The 20,060-nt window shown below is 33.5% G+C and overlaps 6 protein-coding genes across 12 annotated transcripts; 5 read left to right on the top strand and 1 right to left on the bottom strand.

Annotated features, from left to right (window-relative positions):
• Positions 1–391: 391 nt before the first annotated feature.
• On the top strand, positions 392–4,338 carry LOC128881215 (SET and MYND domain-containing protein 4-like). 2 transcript variants are annotated; one of them, XM_054132028.1, is made up of 11 exons: positions 392–1,039; positions 1,568–1,799; positions 1,902–2,085; positions 2,163–2,478; positions 2,550–2,799; positions 2,874–3,199; positions 3,278–3,351; positions 3,412–3,524; positions 3,602–3,893; positions 3,958–4,120; positions 4,202–4,338. In XM_054132028.1, exons 1-11 carry the CDS (start codon positions 963–965, stop codon positions 4,326–4,328), a joined length of 2,154 nt encoding a protein of 717 aa, XP_053988003.1. In that variant the 5' UTR covers positions 392–962; the 3' UTR covers positions 4,329–4,338. The 2 variants fall into 2 exon arrangements, with proteins under 2 accessions (XP_053988003.1, XP_053987994.1); XM_054132019.1 differs by lacking the exon at positions 392–1,039 and adding an exon at positions 1,047–1,500.
• Positions 4,339–4,720: 382 nt separating this feature from the next.
• Positions 4,721–6,487, top strand: LOC128881260 (uncharacterized). 2 transcript variants are annotated; one of them, XM_054132140.1, is made up of 4 exons: positions 4,721–4,943; positions 5,031–5,542; positions 5,618–5,894; positions 5,962–6,487. In XM_054132140.1, the coding sequence occupies exons 1-4, from the start codon at positions 4,727–4,729 to the stop codon at positions 6,390–6,392; spliced, it is 1,437 nt and encodes a 478-aa protein (XP_053988115.1). In that variant the 5' UTR covers positions 4,721–4,726; the 3' UTR covers positions 6,393–6,487. The 2 variants fall into 2 exon arrangements, with proteins under 2 accessions (XP_053988115.1, XP_053988125.1); XM_054132150.1 differs by having other exon boundaries at positions 5,946–6,187.
• Positions 6,488–6,559: 72 nt separating this feature from the next.
• Positions 6,560–9,807, top strand: LOC128881226 (uncharacterized). Of its 3 annotated transcripts, none has more exons than XM_054132042.1 (9): positions 6,560–6,695; positions 6,979–7,081; positions 7,170–7,255; positions 7,341–7,468; positions 7,544–7,806; positions 7,873–8,384; positions 8,458–8,734; positions 8,794–9,172; positions 9,418–9,807. In XM_054132042.1, exons 2-9 carry the CDS (start codon positions 7,009–7,011, stop codon positions 9,452–9,454), a joined length of 1,755 nt encoding a protein of 584 aa, XP_053988017.1. In that variant the 5' UTR covers positions 6,560–6,695; positions 6,979–7,008; the 3' UTR covers positions 9,455–9,807. The 3 variants fall into 3 exon arrangements, with proteins under 3 accessions (XP_053988017.1, XP_053988038.1, XP_053988028.1); XM_054132063.1 differs by having other exon boundaries at positions 6,581–6,703; XM_054132053.1 differs by having other exon boundaries at positions 6,695–6,807.
• A 2,079-nt stretch (positions 9,808–11,886) lies between these two features.
• On the bottom strand, positions 11,887–18,487 carry LOC128881268 (dual specificity mitogen-activated protein kinase kinase dSOR1). Of its 2 annotated transcripts, XM_054132174.1 has the most exons (9): positions 18,314–18,487; positions 17,571–17,646; positions 17,246–17,471; positions 17,058–17,170; positions 16,868–16,979; positions 13,163–13,339; positions 12,872–13,085; positions 12,636–12,802; positions 11,887–12,575 (listed from the first exon to the last, which is right to left on the bottom strand). In XM_054132174.1, exons 1-9 carry the CDS (start codon positions 18,336–18,338, stop codon positions 12,459–12,461), a joined length of 1,227 nt encoding a protein of 408 aa, XP_053988149.1. In that variant the 5' UTR covers positions 18,339–18,487; the 3' UTR covers positions 11,887–12,458. The 2 variants fall into 2 exon arrangements, with proteins under 2 accessions (XP_053988149.1, XP_053988138.1); XM_054132163.1 differs by lacking the exon at positions 18,314–18,487 and having other exon boundaries at positions 17,571–18,152.
• LOC128881208 (sodium/potassium-transporting ATPase subunit alpha-like) lies at positions 13,347–16,852 on the top strand. The gene is made up of 2 exons (XM_054132007.1): positions 13,347–13,981; positions 14,108–16,852. Exons 1-2 carry the CDS (start codon positions 13,547–13,549, stop codon positions 16,712–16,714), a joined length of 3,042 nt encoding a protein of 1,013 aa, XP_053987982.1. The 5' UTR covers positions 13,347–13,546; the 3' UTR covers positions 16,715–16,852.
• Positions 18,452–19,790, top strand: LOC128881284 (60S ribosomal protein L17). Of its 2 annotated transcripts, none has more exons than XM_054132208.1 (5): positions 18,452–18,507; positions 18,762–18,848; positions 19,098–19,257; positions 19,332–19,502; positions 19,584–19,790. In XM_054132208.1, exons 2-5 carry the CDS (start codon positions 18,768–18,770, stop codon positions 19,727–19,729), a joined length of 558 nt encoding a protein of 185 aa, XP_053988183.1. In that variant the 5' UTR covers positions 18,452–18,507; positions 18,762–18,767; the 3' UTR covers positions 19,730–19,790. The 2 variants fall into 2 exon arrangements, with proteins under 2 accessions (XP_053988183.1, XP_053988191.1); XM_054132216.1 differs by lacking the exon at positions 18,452–18,507 and adding an exon at positions 18,650–18,690.
• Positions 19,791–20,060: the final 270 nt, after the last annotated feature.

A 20,060-nucleotide genomic window follows, 5' to 3' on the forward strand; every position in this document is an offset into this window, starting at 1 on the left:
GGACAAAAAGCGTAGAAACATCGAGCGTCGCGCATGAAAGTGATACCTGCATGGGTCAATTTGTTTCTAAATTCGTTACAAACAAATTATTTTTCTTCCTTATATTTAGTGTACAAGAATATAACGTAACGAATGTTCGTAATAATTTACAGTTTCAATGCGTCGAAGGCAGAGCGAAGAAACCAACGCAATTATCTCTACAAAGTAAAGAAACCAACGTGGTGAACTTCATGAGACTCCTCATGCTTAGACTCGTTTTTGGATTCGCATCGGCCATGGGTCTCGGCGAAAATCTTTCAGGAATACTTGGAGGGATCTTCGTACCACCTGGAGCGGATGATTACGATTACGGCGACGACGATTTTGTATCTGATTTGTTTTAGATCTTGAACCTGTAATTACTTTAAGCATCATTTTATTTAAACCATAAAAAACGCGCGGCGTGATCGGTTGTAACAGTTGGATATCGAATCTTTCCTTCTCGTTTTTTTGTGTGAATTAACGAAATAATTCTAAACGATACATTAATTAGCGTGTCATTCATATTTACGTCGCGTTCGATCATGCATTTTAATTGTATTTTTGTGGCGTTAGTGCCAGCAGTGAACGGTGACAAATCGTTCAAGAATGCCAATGAGCGTTATCGATTCGAATCGTTTTTGCATTCAATACTGATTCGTCCTAAAATGTGTACGCAATGAGGACTTGCGAAGTAGGTACCTTTCTACACCGTTATTTATTATAATTTCTGTACAAATCAGACGAAGATTCTTCGTCAATTATTATTAGCGATAGATAGTGTATTAATTCCCCACTTGTAAATAACATTGTTGCTGAGGACAAGACTTTCAAAGTAGCACGTTGTACAATAAAATTTATGTTTAAATCGTTGTTCTGTGTCCTCAAATACTCTTTCCGTAATGTAAATGTTTAAACATTTTTTAAACAGCTGTTTGCGTTAGATGGCACTGCGGAGGGGCATCTTTATCAGGACGTTATCATTAACCACGATGTATGATTTGTATTATGACATTTACAGGTACAATGTATATTGTGTTTATTACAATAATAATTAATTCCACTTGTATCGATCATTTATAAATTATTTATACCTAACAATATCCCTGTCTAATTCGTGACCTGATAGCTATTATTCGTAACTATAACACTGTTCTTAAGAACATCGATGCAAACAATATAACATTATACATATTAAATATTTTATTTATATAATATGAATCGTAAACTAAACTTGTAACGGGTTAATGTAATACCATTGACGAAAATATTCCAACTATCTTACTTTAATATTTGCGACACAAGATAACCTCAAAATTTTACCGCGTATTCTATTAAATTTATATAAATTTACAATAAAATGGAGTGGCAGAACGTATTAGAGTCTATTATGTATAAATTTAAAACGACGAATGTCCAACAAAAAAAAACAAAGCACGAACATGAATTAATGTCTTATTTATGGGCTGATCAAAGCATAAGGTGAACAGCAAACATTTTTACGTGAAAATGATTAGTATTTTAAACTATGTATTTTTTATTTGTTTAGAAAACTTGTATCTTTATGGTTGAAACACCGTTATGATAAAAAAGAATGTAAATCTATCGAAAGGGCACAAGTTTTTAACACAATGGGGAACCAGGAATTTAAAAAAAAAAATTATTTACTAAGTATACAATCGTATACGAAATGTGCATTATACGCTCCTATAAACAGTAATGAGTTATCAGTTGCAATTGCAAATAGATCAGCTGCCTTATTTTATTTAAATAGATACGACGTAAGTAATAATGTATAAACATATAATGTTTAATGTTTAGAAATTTATATTTCAACAGTATCTGTATTTTATGTATAATGAATACCATTTGATGATGATAAGGAATGTGTGAAAGATATTAACTTGGCTATTAAGTTAAATTATCCCAAGAATTTACATTATAAATTATATTTGCGTGCAGTGCAGTGTTATTTAAAATTAGGCAAACAAAAGTTAGCTGAACAAACACTTTCCACATTACATGAAATTGTAAATAATCCAGATTATATTACACTTTCAATAAAAGGTACATAATATATTATTAAAATCATAAAGTACTAAAGTTGTAATATTGTTCTTTACAAATATCTTGTTAACTTTCAGATGACATAGAGAAAAGAATTTCTGAAATAACATTCAATGTGTCATGCACACAAAATGATACAAAAGATATGAGTAATTTATTAAAATTGAAGTCTGAAATTACATTTGATGAGAATGTTGATTTTCTACATGCATCTGCAAGTATAGATAGAAAATACAATCAAGAGTTAGGGAGATATGTTGTAGCAAATAGATTTATAAAAAAAGGTGAAATACTTTTTTTGGAGAAACCTGTAAGTTTTGTATTATTAAATTATGATGCATTAAATAGTCTTTGCCAGCACTGTAATTGTTTAAATACAGATATTCCCATTCCGTAAGTAATACTTATTTAAGTACCAAATATTTCCTTTGAAGTAGATATTTTTTAACTATACGTTATTTTAGATGCACAAAATGCTTAAATACTTTCTACTGTGATGTAAATTGTTCGGACCAAGCATGGTTTTCTTATCATACTTGGGAATGTCCAGGAAACCAAATGAGTCTATGGAAAGAAATTGGAATAGGACATTTAGCACTTAAAGTTCTATTAACATGTACAACTACAACAGACATGATTCAATTTAATGAAATGCAAAATTTAGTAACTAATTTTGATAAATTACTTATAGAAGATTTGACAGTATATGGAATTGTATGTATATAACTAAATAGTGTACATATAAAAAACAAAACTTCGGATCTAATTTAGAATTATCATTTTTGCAGACAGCTATTATGCTTACGATATATTTATCAGAATATACCGATTTTTTTGAAACAAATAATCTTAATGACTGTCTGGTAAAGAAATTTTCAGATAGATCTTTCAACTCTAACTTTAATATTTTAACAAATAATGACAAACGACTTTATGTAAGTTCATTACTTTTGCGATATATTCTTCAACTTATTTGTAATGGACATGCAATTGTAACATCAAACACATTGTTGAATAAAAATGACTCTTTCATGGACCAAGATATTGTGGCCACAGGGATTTATCCTTCTGCAAGTATGATGAACCACTCTTGCGATCCTAATATAATTAACATGTAAATTTTAAATACATATAATATATTTTGATAATATACTTCTATAATATCTTGTATATTATTGTTATTGTATTTCAGCTTTATGGATCAATACTTAATTGTGAGGGCTTCAAAAAACATTGCAAAAAATGAAGAAATTTTCAATTGTTATGGTGAAGTAACATTTGTGTCTATCATTTAAAAAACAGTTCTAATCTTTATATTATTAATAGGTCCAAATTATAAACATATGTCAAGAGAACAGAGACAGAAAATTTTAAAAAGTCAATATTGCTTTACTTGTAAATGTGAACATTGCACTCTCCCAAGTCTACAATATTTTGTGGTAATTAGAAAAATGATTTAAAGCAATGGTTCTTAGATTATTAAGTGTACAAATATTTTGTAACATTCCAATTACAGGAAAGATTTAATGCCATGAAGTGTTTAAGATGCAATGGTGCATTATGCAACATAGAGAATTCTTTATGTTGTTTAGATTGTGGTGATAGATCAAGAATTCATCAAAAAAATAAACTAAAACAGGCTGACAAAATGTTTAAAAATGCACAAGATTTAATTGATTTAGGAAAAATGGAAGAAGCATTAGGCGAATTAAAAAAATGTTTATATATTAGAAAGACACTATTATATAAATATAATGTTGATATTATAGCTACTTTGAATCTGATGGAAACAATTTATACTACACTGGGTTTGTATAAACAGATTAAATGGTATTTAAATAATTTTGTATAACTTAACAAATTTACCTTTAGATCAATGGGTGAATAGTATAGAATGCTTAGAAAATACAATTATTGCAACTATAGAAAGATTTGGATCTAACAGTATAGAGCTACTGAACGAATTAAATAAACTTACAGACCTGTGTATTATGTATTTACAAAAAGAATTAGATACTACAACGGACACATACAAGTAAATCTATTATTTTCTATTTGAGTTTGTTTAAAATTGAAGTTAAATAAGATTTAAGAAGGCTATGTTTTCATATTATAGAACTCTATTGGGAAGAACACATAAATATCTGGACCAGCTAGAAGAACTTACGAATTTTCATTATGGATCATGGAACAGAGTTTGTGTAGAAATAAAAAAGAAACGAGAAAAAATATATCAGATGTAATATTTAAGAGTTAAATAAATGAATATATTTTATGAAAATGCGTACCATAATTGTATTTACCTCGAATTCGATTAATTTTATAGTTTAAAATCATTGCTTATTGTTAAGTCTTAATCAAGCCAGTGAACCTTAACCAAACAAAGACGAGAAAGTATACGCTTTTCTGCATTCTTCAAAGTGTCAATTTTTGAATTGAGTGAAGAAAAAAGAAAGAATAAACATATGAAATTTTCCGAGAATTAATAGAACGTAATACTAACTCAAAAGTTAAATTTAATAACATGGATCTTAACCCTTCCTTCACAAAATGACGATCAAATTTTACTAATTTACGAAATAATTGTTTTTCTTCAAAATTATAAAATCTAAGACAAATTCATAGAATAAAAACTTAAGTTATGTCAGTTAAAATATGCCATAATACAGATACGATAAAACAATCTCATACATTAAAAGACTGGTGCAGACACAAAAAGAAACGATTACGCGAAGACTGTAATCAAAATCACACATCAACTTATATTACAGACACTAGTATCCATAAATTAAACAATGACTGTCTAATACTTATTTTCCTTTACTTGCCAATCATAGATAGAATTAGGATAGAAAGCGGTATGTATACTTTAATTTTATAAGGTATGTGATAACATTTGTAAATATGCAAATATATTCATTTAAAATGATATTTAAAATTTGTAGTGTGCAAACAGTGGAAGGAAGTAAGCCAAAAATCTTGGTATAATATTAAAAAATTGGACTTACAGAATTTTACTTGGGGATTTTCAACTGACGTTAGACTGAAGCAAATCGATTCAGTTATTCTTCATAAAGTACTTTCACGATGTGGCACATTTTTAAGAGAGATATATTTATCAAAAACATTTTGTGAGGGTAGAGAAAATGCATTGTCCATTATTGGTAACTTATGTCCCAATTTAGAAATCATTGATGTTAGTTGCCTTCAGGTATCTTCAGCAGGGATAACATCATTAATAACTAATTGCCATAATATTAAAAAACTCAGTTTAGATTGTATATGTCTTTTCGACACAGATTTGGAAAAATTATTTAAAGCAAATCAAAAATTACAATGTCTCAAATTAGTTGATAATAAAATATCTGGCAAGTGTTTGTTAGGTTTGCCATCAGAAACAATAGAGGAAATTATTATAGAAAGATGTGACTATCTCCGCGACAACGATATAGTAGAGGTATGTTTGAAATCTTTAATGTTTAATATCTTGCATTTGCTGTTCAATAATATATTCTATGTATAATGCATTTAGGCAATTGCAAGGTTAAAGAATTTGAAGAGTCTTATAATAAAAGAGTGTTTTGATATTTGGAGAAAGACCACAGAAGCTGTTGGTAAATACTGCATAAATTTAACAACATTGGAAATCACTGGCAAGTCCAGCATTTTTCAGTTCAATGGTATATCGCATATAACACCATTGATCAATCTTAAAAATTTAAAAGCAAGTGCAAATTGGTTCATTTGCAATTCCACTCTTCATAAATTGAGTCTACACTGTCAACACCTTACTTGTCTAGATCTCAGTGGTAAGTTTAATTAAATAAACTATGCATTTCCAGACTATGTAAAAACTTTAGAATATATAATTTTCAGATATTCCAGGACATTTTATCAGAGACTATACTTTGGCAGCTATAGACAAATTTACGAAACTAGAAATATTGATAACACGTGATTTGTACCAAGTGACAAGCAAAGGTTTATTATATCTATGTAACTTAAAGCAATTGGTGTGTCAAGAATGCAATTTTTTCGATATAACAATATCCAAGTTTCTTCAGTGTTCTTATCAAATGGAAATACTAGATTTATCAGGATGTCACAATATAACAAATGCCACATTGGCAAGAGCAGTAGCAGCTACTAGCTGTAGAACTAACAACATCACTTTAAATTTATTTATCGGAGGAACTGCTGTAGATCTCGAAACGTTTACCGATATATCACCATTCTTAAGAATAATTGACCGAGATTTGCGATACAAACGAATATTTAATTTCCGTCCAAGTTCGTTTCTTAATTAATCGATTTTTTATATTTTATAAGTACAAACAGCTCGTAAGTTTTAAAGATATTTTCTATATGTACAGAGAACATTTTGAAATAAACAGACGTCATGCGTAAACCGAATGCGTTGTAATTTCATATTTCCGTCGGTACTTCAGTTCGTATGAGATTACTGCCATGATATGGTAAATTTCTGCTATAGTCAGCTATAGTCATCGCAGACAAGGCGATCTCGTCTGTGTTTTTACCTTGACCGTCGCCTTGTCTAACAATAAGGGACGTTCACCCCTTCCAATCTGTTGGGTCGATAAGAATTAAAGGTATTCAGGTATACGCGTGTTGCACGGCTTTTAAACTTTAAAGTTGAAACCCCTTAGTTAGGCAGTCCCTTTAATATTGCTTTTCAATTCTTATTTGCGAAGTAAAGAAAATGTAAACAAGATATTTAAATAAAATAATATTTATCTCTAATAATACTAAAAATATTTTTTTGTTATTTGTGTTACGTCTAGCGTACATTTAATGGGGTTATGTTATCATACTAAATCGAATTTATTATCGTATTATTATATTAATTATTAATATCGTAATATCATTTCATAGGTGATGAATCAGGAATAAAACGAATAACAAATGACTTGTGAGGAAAAAACACCATTAATGCCAACAATTGATTGTTTGCATCGCAGTTACTTCCTTAATGATGGTTATTAAAACTATAAATTACTTACTTAATTCATATAATTATCACACAATTTTAAGTGTCATCAGTACTTGGTTTTTGTTTGTTGTAGAACGGCTTATGTGTCTAGACTGTTCTACTGTAACAGAAGATGGTGTACCAATTCGAAAATTATTTATTAGTAATTTAGCAGAAAGGGTTTGTATTTTTTCATTTGTATTATGATTTGATATTCTGAAAAATATTATTTATATATACTACATAGAATAATGTTTCTTCCTAGACCACATATAAAGATTTAACTAAATTGTTTTCTAAATATGGATATGTGGAGCGTTGCTATTTACGAAGAAATGGAGTAAAAAGTAACTATGGGTTTGTTACCTTTGATAGTGTTGAATCAGCTGTAAGGTAAATATAGCATAAGAATGAAAATGAAGTTACACACAGGGGACTGTGGTAATGATAGAATATGATAATCCATAGAGCTAGACGCAGAGACATAGTACTGCACAACAGATATTTGAGAATTGTACCAGCTGATCCTTGGCATCAACCAGATAGTATAGAAAATCAGTATTATAATAAGGATTGGCAAAAATCTGAAAAGAACCAATCCGTTGAACAATGCACTCAAGATTTTGTACAAAGCGATGTTACAGATACTAGTATCCAAATATTAAATGACGACTGTTTGACACATATTTTTCTTCAATTACCAATTGTTGACAGAATTAGGATAGAAAGAGGTAGGGATATAAAATTATTTTTAGGAAGGAGCAAATTTATAACAAATTATTTTTAAATGATTATAGTGTGTAAAAGATGGAGAGCAATAAGCCAAGAATCGTGGCGCAATGTAAAAAAGCTCGATGTCTCGTATGGAGCACAGTGGTGCTCTTGGACTATGAAACCGATAATCACTACAAATATTCTTCGCAAAATATTGTTACGATGCGGGCGATTTTTACATGAAATAGATTTAAATCAAGTAGCTGGTTCGTTAGATCAAAGTACAGTGACCATTGTCGCGAAATTATGTCCCAATTTACAAAGAATCAATCTTAATGGTCTTGGTGTTTCGGCAGCTGGTATAAATTCGTTAACAAATAATTGTCATAATATTACAAAATTTAGTCTAGGGTATACCAGTTCCATTTGCGATAGAGACTTACAAAAGTTATTTCAAGTAAATCCAAAACTACGGTATTTTGAAGTACACTACAGTAACATATGTGGAAAATGTTTACTACATTTACCATTGAAAGCAATTGAAGAAATTGTTTTAAGACATTGTTGTTGCCTTCAAGAAAACTATTTATCTCAGGTAAACAAAACATTCGTTTTCGTTTCAAACTTTTGAAAATCTTGTTTAAAATATATAACTTGTACTTCTGTAGGCAGTCGAACAATTACACAATTTGAAAAGTCTTACGATATGCGATTGTTTCTACATAACTGATAAAGTCATCAATGCAATTGGTACATACTGTACAAGTTTAAAAACATTGGAACTTTGCAATATTTCGTTCGTAATACAACCAAACGCTATGTTACCCATTACACAATTAACTAATCTTGAAGTTTTAAAAATCAACAACAACAAAGTCGTTACAGACGAGTTGATTTGCAATTTGGCATCGAAATGTCAAAAGATAACTTATATAGATGTTACCGGTAAGTTGAATATTTAAACAAAATATTTCGTGTTATAAATAATCACTTATGTGTTACAGAATGTCACTGTGTCACAAATATTGGCGTGACCGCTATAGCAACCTTACCAAATTTAGAAACATTGATATTGAATTACATGATTCAACTAACTGACATTAGTATGCGGGATACGTGGAATTTAAAAAGATTAAAATGTCGTGCATGTGCTTTTACAGATAAAATGTTCACTGAGCTCATTGCATCTGCACCTCGATTACAATTATTGGATTTGTCAGGGTGCCGCGGTGTCACGAATATTACATTAAAAAAAGCTGCTGCAGTTACTCTTAATCGAACTAACAATATAATATTGAAAATATTTGTTGGAGGAACTGCTGTGAACATTGAAGAGTTTAACGAAGTTTCGCCGCTTTTGCATATAGTTAATGTAAATTTTCGGTAATTGTTTAGGACTCATATTTCTATGATTTTGAAATATGTTATCAAATTCATTATTCTTAACAACTTTTTCCTATCGAAAGTTCTTTTGAATATTTCAAAAATTAAGCGTCTCCAGCGGTGATATTATATATAGGAAAAAGTTATTTAGAATAATGAATTTGACAACATATTTCAAAATTCTCGAAATCGGTGTTGAGCACCCTTTTCTGTATAATTACTTACTTTTCCATATGTTGTTCTAGAAAATGTTTCGCTACTTCAAACTTCAAGCTTTTTTAGTATTATTTTCAAACGGAAATATTAGATTTATCTAGTTACCACAATAAAACAAATGTTAATATTAAGAAGAATTGTAGTAGCTAATAATAGGACTAACATTCGCCAATTATTATTATTAGTATTATCATTTACTAAAGCCTTGTGCATCTCTTGATTTTTTTTTCTAAATATAACCTCCTTTATACAACAAACTAAAAAAAAAACATGTTAATACAAATACCTTATTTTGATATTTGATATAAAAATAACAAGAAACATAGTGACAAAAATGCGCAATATTTTCTGAGACATCCTAGTAGTCACAATGTACTTTGTACACGTTTGTATTACAATAAAACACATAATATATAAAATTTTTACGAAACAGTTTAAGAAATGTCGAACTCCCATCGAAATATGTATTTCGACTACATCGATACACTCGAAAAGTTGTTAACGAGGCTCGACTATTACGTGTCGCATTTAACGAAAAAAATCTGTATTTTTAGAAATATCTTTATGGACCCTATCCTTTATCACTCGGGTTTCAAAATACAGACATCGTATTTTAATGTACGATAAATTTATTCTTTGAATAATTACAACATTTAGACAGTGAATCGATACAACGGCAATTATTATGCACAAATTTGCAACAAGAAATATTCATATATTTTTAATAAGTGCCAGAAGTAATCATTCGTTCGACAGCTGAGATTCACTGGTCTGTGAATAGAATTTTTAATTGTACGTTATCATATCTTACATCTTTTTGCGTAACAGAACTTTACTATTGAAAATGTTCTTAGTTTACAATATGTACCATGAATGTCATGTTATAGTAAATAGCGTTACGCACATCGTTATTAGATATATAAACATAATACGAAAGGTCAGTTCTTGGGCGTCTTACGCTGAGGCACATAAGTGAGTGTTCTCACTGTGCTTGCAAACATCACAATATGCTCGTAGTATAATCCGATATTTTTTTTTTAGCCAAATCGGAAAGGGCTAATAATTACAACTGTAATCGCTTCTACAAAAAAGTATTGGCTAAGCAAACACGAGTAAGTATAACTCGGGGTAAGATTTACTATAACGTCATATATATGTATGTATAATGATGAATCTTCCCTACTATTCTCAATTGATAATTCCATTGCGGCATTTTTTGAAATGAAAAAAAAACGGAAACTACAATGTTTGCGTACAATGGAATAAGGATGTTTAGATTAAAGATATACTATATACATATAGACATACTTTGTCCGAACGTTACGATGATAAGCAACTATGCCTACTAGATTGTACAATATTAAACACCTCGCTATTAATACAGACCAATGTTTGAATAAAAAACACAAGAGCAGCAACCGCTGAATTGCAGCAACGAAATCATCAATTTCTACATTTGTAATGTTTTGATTGAACGTTTTTTCAATAAAGATTTAAGAAATTTAAACCTTATCGATCTATTTTTTTTTTTTACTTGTGGTTACAATAAAAATTATTAACATCTTCTACTTACACTTATTTACTGAAGTACGTGTAAATACGATGGTAGTCAAATCAATGACTTATTTTCTAAATATAGTTCACAAAAATTGCACAAGAAAGATTTGATGCATAGCTAGCTATACAATACATACAATATTGTATTCAATGTCATGTGAACATATGAACACTCATCAAAATCATGTTGTCAATTGCACCTATGAAGTATCGTGATTTTGATTGTAACGTATGATGTAATATGATAAATCGATATATTTGCAAAGACATTATACTATTTTAATATGTATTTAAAAAAAAAAGGTTGATTACTTAGATAGTATTCTTTACTGTTTTAAAATATCTTTATCTATGATGTGGAAGTTTCGTATTATCCGATGCTAAATAAAATAGTACTTCAGGGATCATTGTTCGATTACGTAGATTATGAATAAAGTACTGTTCATAACATTATTTCATATCCGTTACATTAAGCAATACTGTTGATAGAACAACTTTATTCAGTAATATTATGAACAGCACTACTGCGATTATACGAAATACGCATTCCGTAAAACACTTACGTCCGCTACTTGAAATATACTGTATTATTCAGCTACAGCGTCAAGTCGTGTTCAATTGCGGACCAATAACTTGTAAAAAATAGTATGGCATTCTAGCAATGATCGAACAAAAGTCTTTTTTCAATGGTGTAAATAATGCTCTACGAATGTCAGGTACAAATGTTATACTAGTAACTTGATCTCTAGTTAACACTTCTTTTCATCGAATTATGTTCTCATATATCCGATGCCCATTTATGTATCCTAGTGTCATCACAGGGAACACAATTTGCCCATGAGTGTACAATAACGTTAAACTTATAACGATAATAGTTTATCTTACATACTTTCAACAGAAGTAGAAGACAAAGAGTACAAAATACGTGAAATGAAATAAAATTCAAGCACAGTGACGTATTTCATGCAGCTATGACAAAAGTAGATTTTCCATACTTTATAATATCGCCTGTACACCGAATGTACTTGTATTTCGATCATGTATAATAAATTCTACATGGTTGTTGTCGCGACTTTGAAATCAGACCCTTGGCGAATCGTTAAAATAATATAATGCCCTACAAATGAATTCTACGATCGATGAAAATATAATACCGGGGTAAAATTAAGAACTAACAGCTGATATCGTTAAATAATCGAATTTCGTTATTTAAAAAATCCGTAAAACGAATATCTAAATATACTTAAAATTCTACACGATAAATGCTTTTGCTCTAACGCTAACGTATTACCGAGCAATATTAAATAAAATATACTGGATAAACAATGGCAAATTCTGGTATACGAAGTCCACTTTCAAAATCGCGAGGAACTTTCGTTTCGGGGATTATAATAGGTATAAAGAGAATTTACAAACGCCACTGTTTATACCAATCAAACGAAAAGAAACCGAGACCCACTTAAGAGTACTGAACGCGTATGTAGGTAGTCAAGTATGTAAGAGTGACATTTATTCAGGATTGTACGTTAGCTAAACGGGTTGGAGTAGTCGGTTGTAGATCCATTGTGCGACATACCCAACCAGCGATATCCACGTTTTCGGATTCAGCTTTTTTGATCCATTCGTGGTTCTGAGAACGAAGTATGATAATTGTTTCTGTACATATTAGTTGCGCGAATAAAATACGTACCATCAATGTCTTTAAATCAGCCCTCTCAGCGGGATTCTTCTTCAGACAACGATCAACGAAATCTGTGAAAGCATCGCTAAACATTCCAGCTGGCAGTTTTGGAGGAGGCTCGTTAACAATGTAATCTAATAGTTCGAATATAGCCATTGGTCGTGGACTACCCGTATCTGAAAAATACATTCGTTTTTCAACAAGATACAATATTAAATCTGAATGTGAAGAAAGGAGAAACTAACTATGTCCAGGCGACTGTGTTGTTGGAGTAGAAGCATTATTCGTAGTAGCACTCTCTGCTGGTGGTTGACCCGGCGGAGTGTTAAATATCGCAGCTAAAGTTTTCTCATCTGGCGGTGGAATTGGGTACATCCCAATGGCCATCTCGACAAGTGACAATCCTAGAGACCAAATATCGCTTTGTACGGAATAATGTGTACCCTGGAGCCTCTCTGGCTGAAAACGAGAAGACCAATCTGAATAAATTGGACTTGCTAACGATGCAACTTACGAAGGTCTTCCACTTTTCTTACCGACATGTAACTTCTTGTTCCGACGAATGAATTGGCCATGGAATCGATCAGTTGTCCAGAAACACCGAAATCACAAATCTTGATCTCCCCGGCGCTATTCACCAGGATGTTGCTTGGCTTTACGTCTCGATGCATAATTGCATGTTTATCTCGTAAATAGCTCAAACCCTTCAAAACCTATAACGAGGTCGAGCAAACATTCGCAAAAATTCCACGTGATTTCTGGATTTGATGTAATCGAGCAGGTGGGCCATGACTTAAACGATTAAATAATTGAATCTTCTTGACAGCAATCGATTTTCTAATCTGTCCACGTTATACGTAATTTGCGCGAGATCGTGAGATGTTAAATTTGCATTAAACGCAATCCGATTAACATCTAAAATGCCAACAGTGACCCAAGCACCTTCTAGTCAAGTCGTTAAGAAAAAGCTTACGGAAGATGAAATAAACGATCTTCATCAAGAGCTGAGTACCAGGGATCATTTGATTCCATTGAAACAGTTATGCGAAAAATTGAACACCAATTTGATTACGGGTTTGACCGAACAAGAAGCAAACGACGCTCTCCTCAGAGACGGACCAAATGCCCTAACTCCTCCTAAAGTAACTCCAGAATATATCAAATTTATAAAATGCATGTTTCACGGATTCGCTACTCTGCTTTGGGCATGCTCAGCATTGTGCTTTCTTTTATATGGCATTAGTATGCTGATTGAAGGTACAGGCGGTGGCAACGAATGGTTAGGATTTATCATTGCCGCGATCTGCATAATCTCCGGTGTGTTTGCTTACATACAAGAGAGTAAGAATACAAAGGTAGGATATATTTAGTTTGAGCCCTTTGCAGTCCAGCTATGCTGTCCAGATGTTTAGCGACGTTCTACAAATACAGGACGTACTAGGTGAGGCATTTAAGACAGATTTCCTTTGTAACACGTACAGGTCATGGAATCTTTCAAAAAAATGGTACCCACTTTCGCAACGGTGATTCGTGACGGGGTTAAATTGCGAGTGGCAACCGAAGACTTGGTCATAGGCGATTTGGTATACATTAAATATGGCGACAAAATACCAGCCGACATCAGGATCATCGAATGTACTGGACTAAGAGTTGAAAATTCTAGTATCACCGGTGAAAGTGAACCGGTAGCTAGAACGAATTACCCAACCGATGCCAATCCTTTGGAATCCTCCAATGTCGCTTTTTTCTCGTCTTTCGCAGTGGATGGCAAAGGTAAAGGTATAGTAATAGCAACGGGTGATCGAACGATGATAGGGCGACTCGCTGGTCTTACGTCGCAACTTGTCAAAACCGAAACACCGATAGCCAAAGAGATCAAACACTTCGTTCAGATAATCGTCATCGTTTCCGTACTGTTTGGATTACTATTTTTTATATTATCTTTGACAATCGATCCGAATATACTGAAAGCCTTCACTTATCTACTTGGCATCGTGATAGCAAACGTGCCCAGCGTTATACTGGTAACCGTTACAACGAGTTTGACGCTAACGGCTCAAAAGATGGCCACAAAAAACTGCCTGGTGAAGAATCTAGAGGCTGTCGAGACGCTCGGTTCCACTTCGACAATCTGCTCCGACAAGACGGGAACTCTCACGCAGAACAAGATGAACGTATCTAATTTATGGTTTGGCCACACGAGATACAATTTTCCACCGGGCGAAAGGTTAGGCGTCGAACAGGATTTATTAATGGAGAGACCAGGCTTTAATATCATGATCAAGTACGCTACTCTTTGTTTGCGCGCTGAGTTTGTCACGGAGTCCACTCTACTGAAGCCAATCGACGAACGAGAGATAGTTGGCGACGCCTCTGAAACGGGTATCCTCAGATTCTGCGAGCACATCCATTCGACGAATGAATTCCGGCAGGCGTACCCAAAGGTTGCGGAAATACCGTTTAGTTCTATAACAAAATATCAAATGTCGATACACAGAGAAGAGAACGGATACATAATGATCTTTAAAGGTGCACCGGAAGTGATACTGGAGAACTGCACCCAGATACTAACTACAGAAGGAGAAACAGCAGAAATGACACAAGAGGATCACGCGATATCTCGACGAGCCTGTGGAGAGTTAGGATATTTAGGAGAACGCGTGTTGGCATATTGCGATCTTTATCTACCCGATGATTTGTATGGTCCAGAGTACAAGTTCAACACCGATTCTCCAAACCTGTACAACTTTCCAACAACAGGATACAGATTCGTTGGACTGGTGAGTCTATTAGATCCTCCGAGACCAGCTGTACCGGAAGCTGTAAGAAAATGTCGCACAGCTGGCATCAAAGTAATAATGGTAACAGGCGATCATCCTGTAACAGCGATGGCCATTGCAAAGAAAGTTGGTATCATAAGCGAGGGACACGAAACCAGGTACGAGAGAGCGATATTACAAAATAAATCGTACTCGCAAATAACTGAGAGCGATACACACGCGATAATCGTTACTGGTTCCGAACTGAGGAGTATGGACAACACAGAATTAGATGAGATTATACGGAACTACGAAGAGATCGTTTTCGCGAGAACGTCTCCGCAACAGAAGCTGCTTATCGTGGAAAGTTGTCAAAGACTGGGCGAAATTGTTGCTGTAACCGGCGACGGTGTAAATGATTCACCTGCGTTGAGAAAAGCGGACATCGGAGTAGCTATGGGAATCACTGGTTCAGACGTAACGAAAAATGCTGCAGACATGATCCTCATGGACGATAATTTTGCATCGATCGTAACAGGCATCGAAGAAGGTAGATTAATATTCGATAATCTTAAAAAATCGATAGTGTACACGTTAACCTCTAGCATCCCCGAGATGTTACCCATGCTAAGTAGCATCATATTTGCTATTCCTTTGCCATTCATTCTTGAAATGATTCTTTGCGTGGACATCGGAACAGATTTACTACCAGCCATAGCGCTGGCGTACGAAAAAGCAGAGTCCGATATAATGCATCGCGCGCCCAGAAATCCACAATACGATAAACTCGTGAACAAACGATTAATATCTGTCGCCTATGGTCAAATCGGAATGACCCAGTCTCTAGCTGCCTTTTACACCTACTTTATGATTCTTATGCTAAACGGGTTTCTACCTGATCGTTTACTGGGAATAAGATACGATTGGGACGACAAATCTATTAACGATTTACGGGATTCTTATGGTCAAACATGGACGTACGATACAAGAATGGATTTATTGAACGAAGCGCGAACGGGATATTTTTTATCTATAGTTATAACGCAGCTTATAGATTTAGTGATGTGTAAAACGAGAGTTAACTCGATCTTTCAACAAGGAATGGATAATTGGTTTTTAAATTTTTCTTTCATTTTTGAAATTGTTTTAACCGGAATTTTATTGTACGTGCCGGGAACTGAAAAAGTATTAAAGATTATGCCTCTAAGCGCGTATTGGTATTGGCCGAGTTTACCTCTCGGCTTGTTTTTGTGGACATGGGATGAATTAAGAAGGCTATGCATTCGTAAATTTCCTGGCGGAATCATAGAACGCGAAACGTATTACTGAATGGCATTTAATCGCCCTTAATCGATAATACTGTAGCTTTAATTTGTTAATTTCGTATTGTTCTTTGTAGTTTATAGTTTATACGGGAATAAGTTGCACTTTTTAAATACAATGAATTAATATATATTGTGAGTACAGATGTTGTCTACTTACCGCGGAAGTGATTGTACTTAGTATTGGTTCTGGAATTCTTCCAGCTTTTTTTAGTATTAAATCTAAAGACCCACCATCCATGTATTCCATGCATATACTAATTTCTCCATCACTGTAACAAATGAAACATTTTGTATTTGATGTAAAACAAAAACATGGTTTAGCAGTTAAGTAAAGCATACAAATTTACCTATAAAAAGCACCATAGAAACCAACTATATGTGCAAAATTACATTCATGGAGCACTTTCAGTTCTCTAATTATCTGTTTCTTTATAGCAGGTTTAACTTCTAAATGTATTAGCTGAAATGTTACATTTGTTATAAATATTTTATTTATATGATTAGTCTAAATAAATCCAATGAACAAGAACCATACCTTCCTTGCCATTATTAGTCCATACTTTTTGTGCCTCACTTTCATAACTACACCACCATTGCCAGCACCAAGTTCCCCAAGTTTTTCAAAGTCATCAGCGCATAATTCTCCAACCTTTTCCTTTTGGCCTAAGAAGCTTTCCAGCCTCTTCCTTTGTTCCTCGTCCATTTCTAATTCCTCTAACCTTTCTTGAATAGCATCTATACTCATTTTACCCATAACTCCGCTATAATTGGAACAAGTACAAATCAAAAGACAAATGTAAATGTAGGTAATACGTATTTTCTGTAATAAAAGCTCATATTTGTTAATAAAATTGAATTACTCTGGAATTACTGGTGGCTCTGAATAAATAGGCAATGGTGGTACCGGTGGTGATGGTGATACAGCTGGAGCTGGTTCTATTGAGCCAGGAGGTAGCGTCAAATTTAATTTGTTTTTTGACATTTGGTATGTAAAGTCAAATGAGCACCACTAATACACAATTCTGCACAAAAATCTCACTTGTCAATTGTGCTTGTGGAAATTGAGGTACATGTATTAATCGATCGAGAATTTATTCGGATGAACACGAATTATGTTTCCAATTGTATTCGTTTAAATCACAGTAGACGCGTGGCTATCGAAACCGTTCTCATCGCAAGATTCGTTCGAAAATACAAGTAGTGAGCCTTAATTCAGAATGTCGTTGGAACTGATCTGTCAAGCTTCGAACTATCGAGTTCCGTGCTAAGAGACAGCTTTCGATAAATTACAGAGAAACGTATACTTTGTTTAGAAGAATCGTTAATTTATCAGCAACGACCACGAAATCGCGCAAACATGCATATTTTTTACAAATATTACAAGATTAAAAAGAGGTTATACGAATCTTCCCGGGAACAACGTCAGACACGTCAAACTCATATACAAGGTGTCCGCTTAAAATGTCCCTAGGCCACATATGATCGAGTTGTCGTAATTTCCGCACATTCGCGGTTCAATGACGAAGTCTAATGAATTTCTGACGAATATAAACGATATAAAATGATGGTTCTTACAACGAAAAGATAAATTCTGCTAACATACCTTTTTCCTTGTAAAAGAATCTCATTGGTCCACTGCATCTCTGGTCAGGGATAGTAGTGCCGTTTCCACGTTTACTGATACTATTTTCATGTTATTCGGTGGGAATATTTTAATATTGGCAACACTGAGTGTACAGGAAGTCTTTGTCTAGTTGCTCACGTGACGTCTTTCCTTTAAAATCGTGCTGTTAGGAGGTACGTATAGCCAGATCTATAACAATTTTTGAATCTACTTGCATCTGCGATTTTGCATCGATAATTGCATTGATACTGTACGATTCGTAAATATGCGATCCCAAACAGTTGTTTCGCTTGAAAAGTGCGGGGTAGAAGATACTTTAAACGATGATTCTCGAATTCCAAATCGCGTGACGGCAGGTTGGTCTGCAACACCTTCGTTGCAAGACACCGATACGAAGAAAACTGTCAATGAATTTTTCTGATTACAGAACGCAATGGGACGTTACTCTCACGAGCCGGTAAACGCGACCAAATCGTGCAAAGCACGAGGTTCAAACCTACGAGTGCATTTCAAGGTAAATGAAGAAATAGTTGTGCCTTGCCAAATCTAACCTCAAATTAATGAGACAGTTGTGTTTACAAAGTGCAACGTGGTGATGGTACGCTTTGTTCAGCGAAGAGTTGAAGAGTGATAGCTTTGTAATTAATTTTCGTTTACTTCTGCAGTAGTCATTCACAATTTGTCCCATTAATCGATGAGTGTAACATCTGCAGTCTCCATTCTTGAAACTGTAGTCATTGACCACTGTTGGGTTGTCTTTTAGAACACACATGAAACAGCACGTGCCATCAAGAATATGCCTCTGCGAAGGGCGCTGAAATATTTGAAAAATGTCATCGAATACAAGGAGTGCGTTCCATTCCGTAGATTTAACGGTGGTGTCGGTAGATGTGCTCAAGCAAAACAATTTGGTACCACTCAAGGTATGTTCCATATATCGTTCTCGAAGTTTAATACTTGCATTCGCGGTTAATAAATTCTTCGCGTTTGAACTCAGGACGTTGGCCCAAGAAGTCGGCAGAATTTTTGCTACAACTTTTAAAAAATGCGGAAAGTAATGCTGATGTGAAGGGATTAGAAATCGACCGTCTCGTAATAAATCACATTCAAGTAAATCACGCGCCGTGTTTGCGTAGAAGGACATACAGAGCTCATGGTCGCATCAACCGTTAGTATTTGTTATTAATATCTTCTGATGCTTCAATCCTCCATATACTTGTAATTTAATTACGTTTATTTATCCTCATAGCTTACATGAGTTCCCCATGTCACATTGAAGTAATTTTAACCGAGAAAGAAGATTTCGTGATAAAGAGCCCAGAAGAGGAACCTTCGAAAAAGAAACTGAGTAAGAAGAAGCTTGCAAGACAAAAGGAAAAAATGATGAGGGAATAATTTTACATACTAGCTGGATATTGAATGTACCATGGAAAATGAAGATTACACTGTTCTCTAAGTTTTCTATTTTATTTCTCTCCTTTTTCCTTACCCTGTACCGTTTTCCACAAAAATAAAAATGGAGTCATTTATTTGGGTTAAGTTTTATCGAAGTATCAAACATTAAAGTATGGTTACAACAACTTTAAAAAAGATTTATTTTGAGAGATATACAGTAAATCTCATTATAATAAAATTTCGAAGAACGAGTATTCTTGAGAAAATTGTATCGTCTTCCGTAGTTAGAGTTTTTGTTTTTAATATTTTGATTATCTCGCAACTGTTGCAC

This window comes from Hylaeus volcanicus, chromosome 1 (assembly GCF_026283585.1).
Source record: "Hylaeus volcanicus isolate JK05 chromosome 1, UHH_iyHylVolc1.0_haploid, whole genome shotgun sequence".
Taxonomy (NCBI): domain Eukaryota; kingdom Metazoa; phylum Arthropoda; class Insecta; order Hymenoptera; family Colletidae; genus Hylaeus; species Hylaeus volcanicus.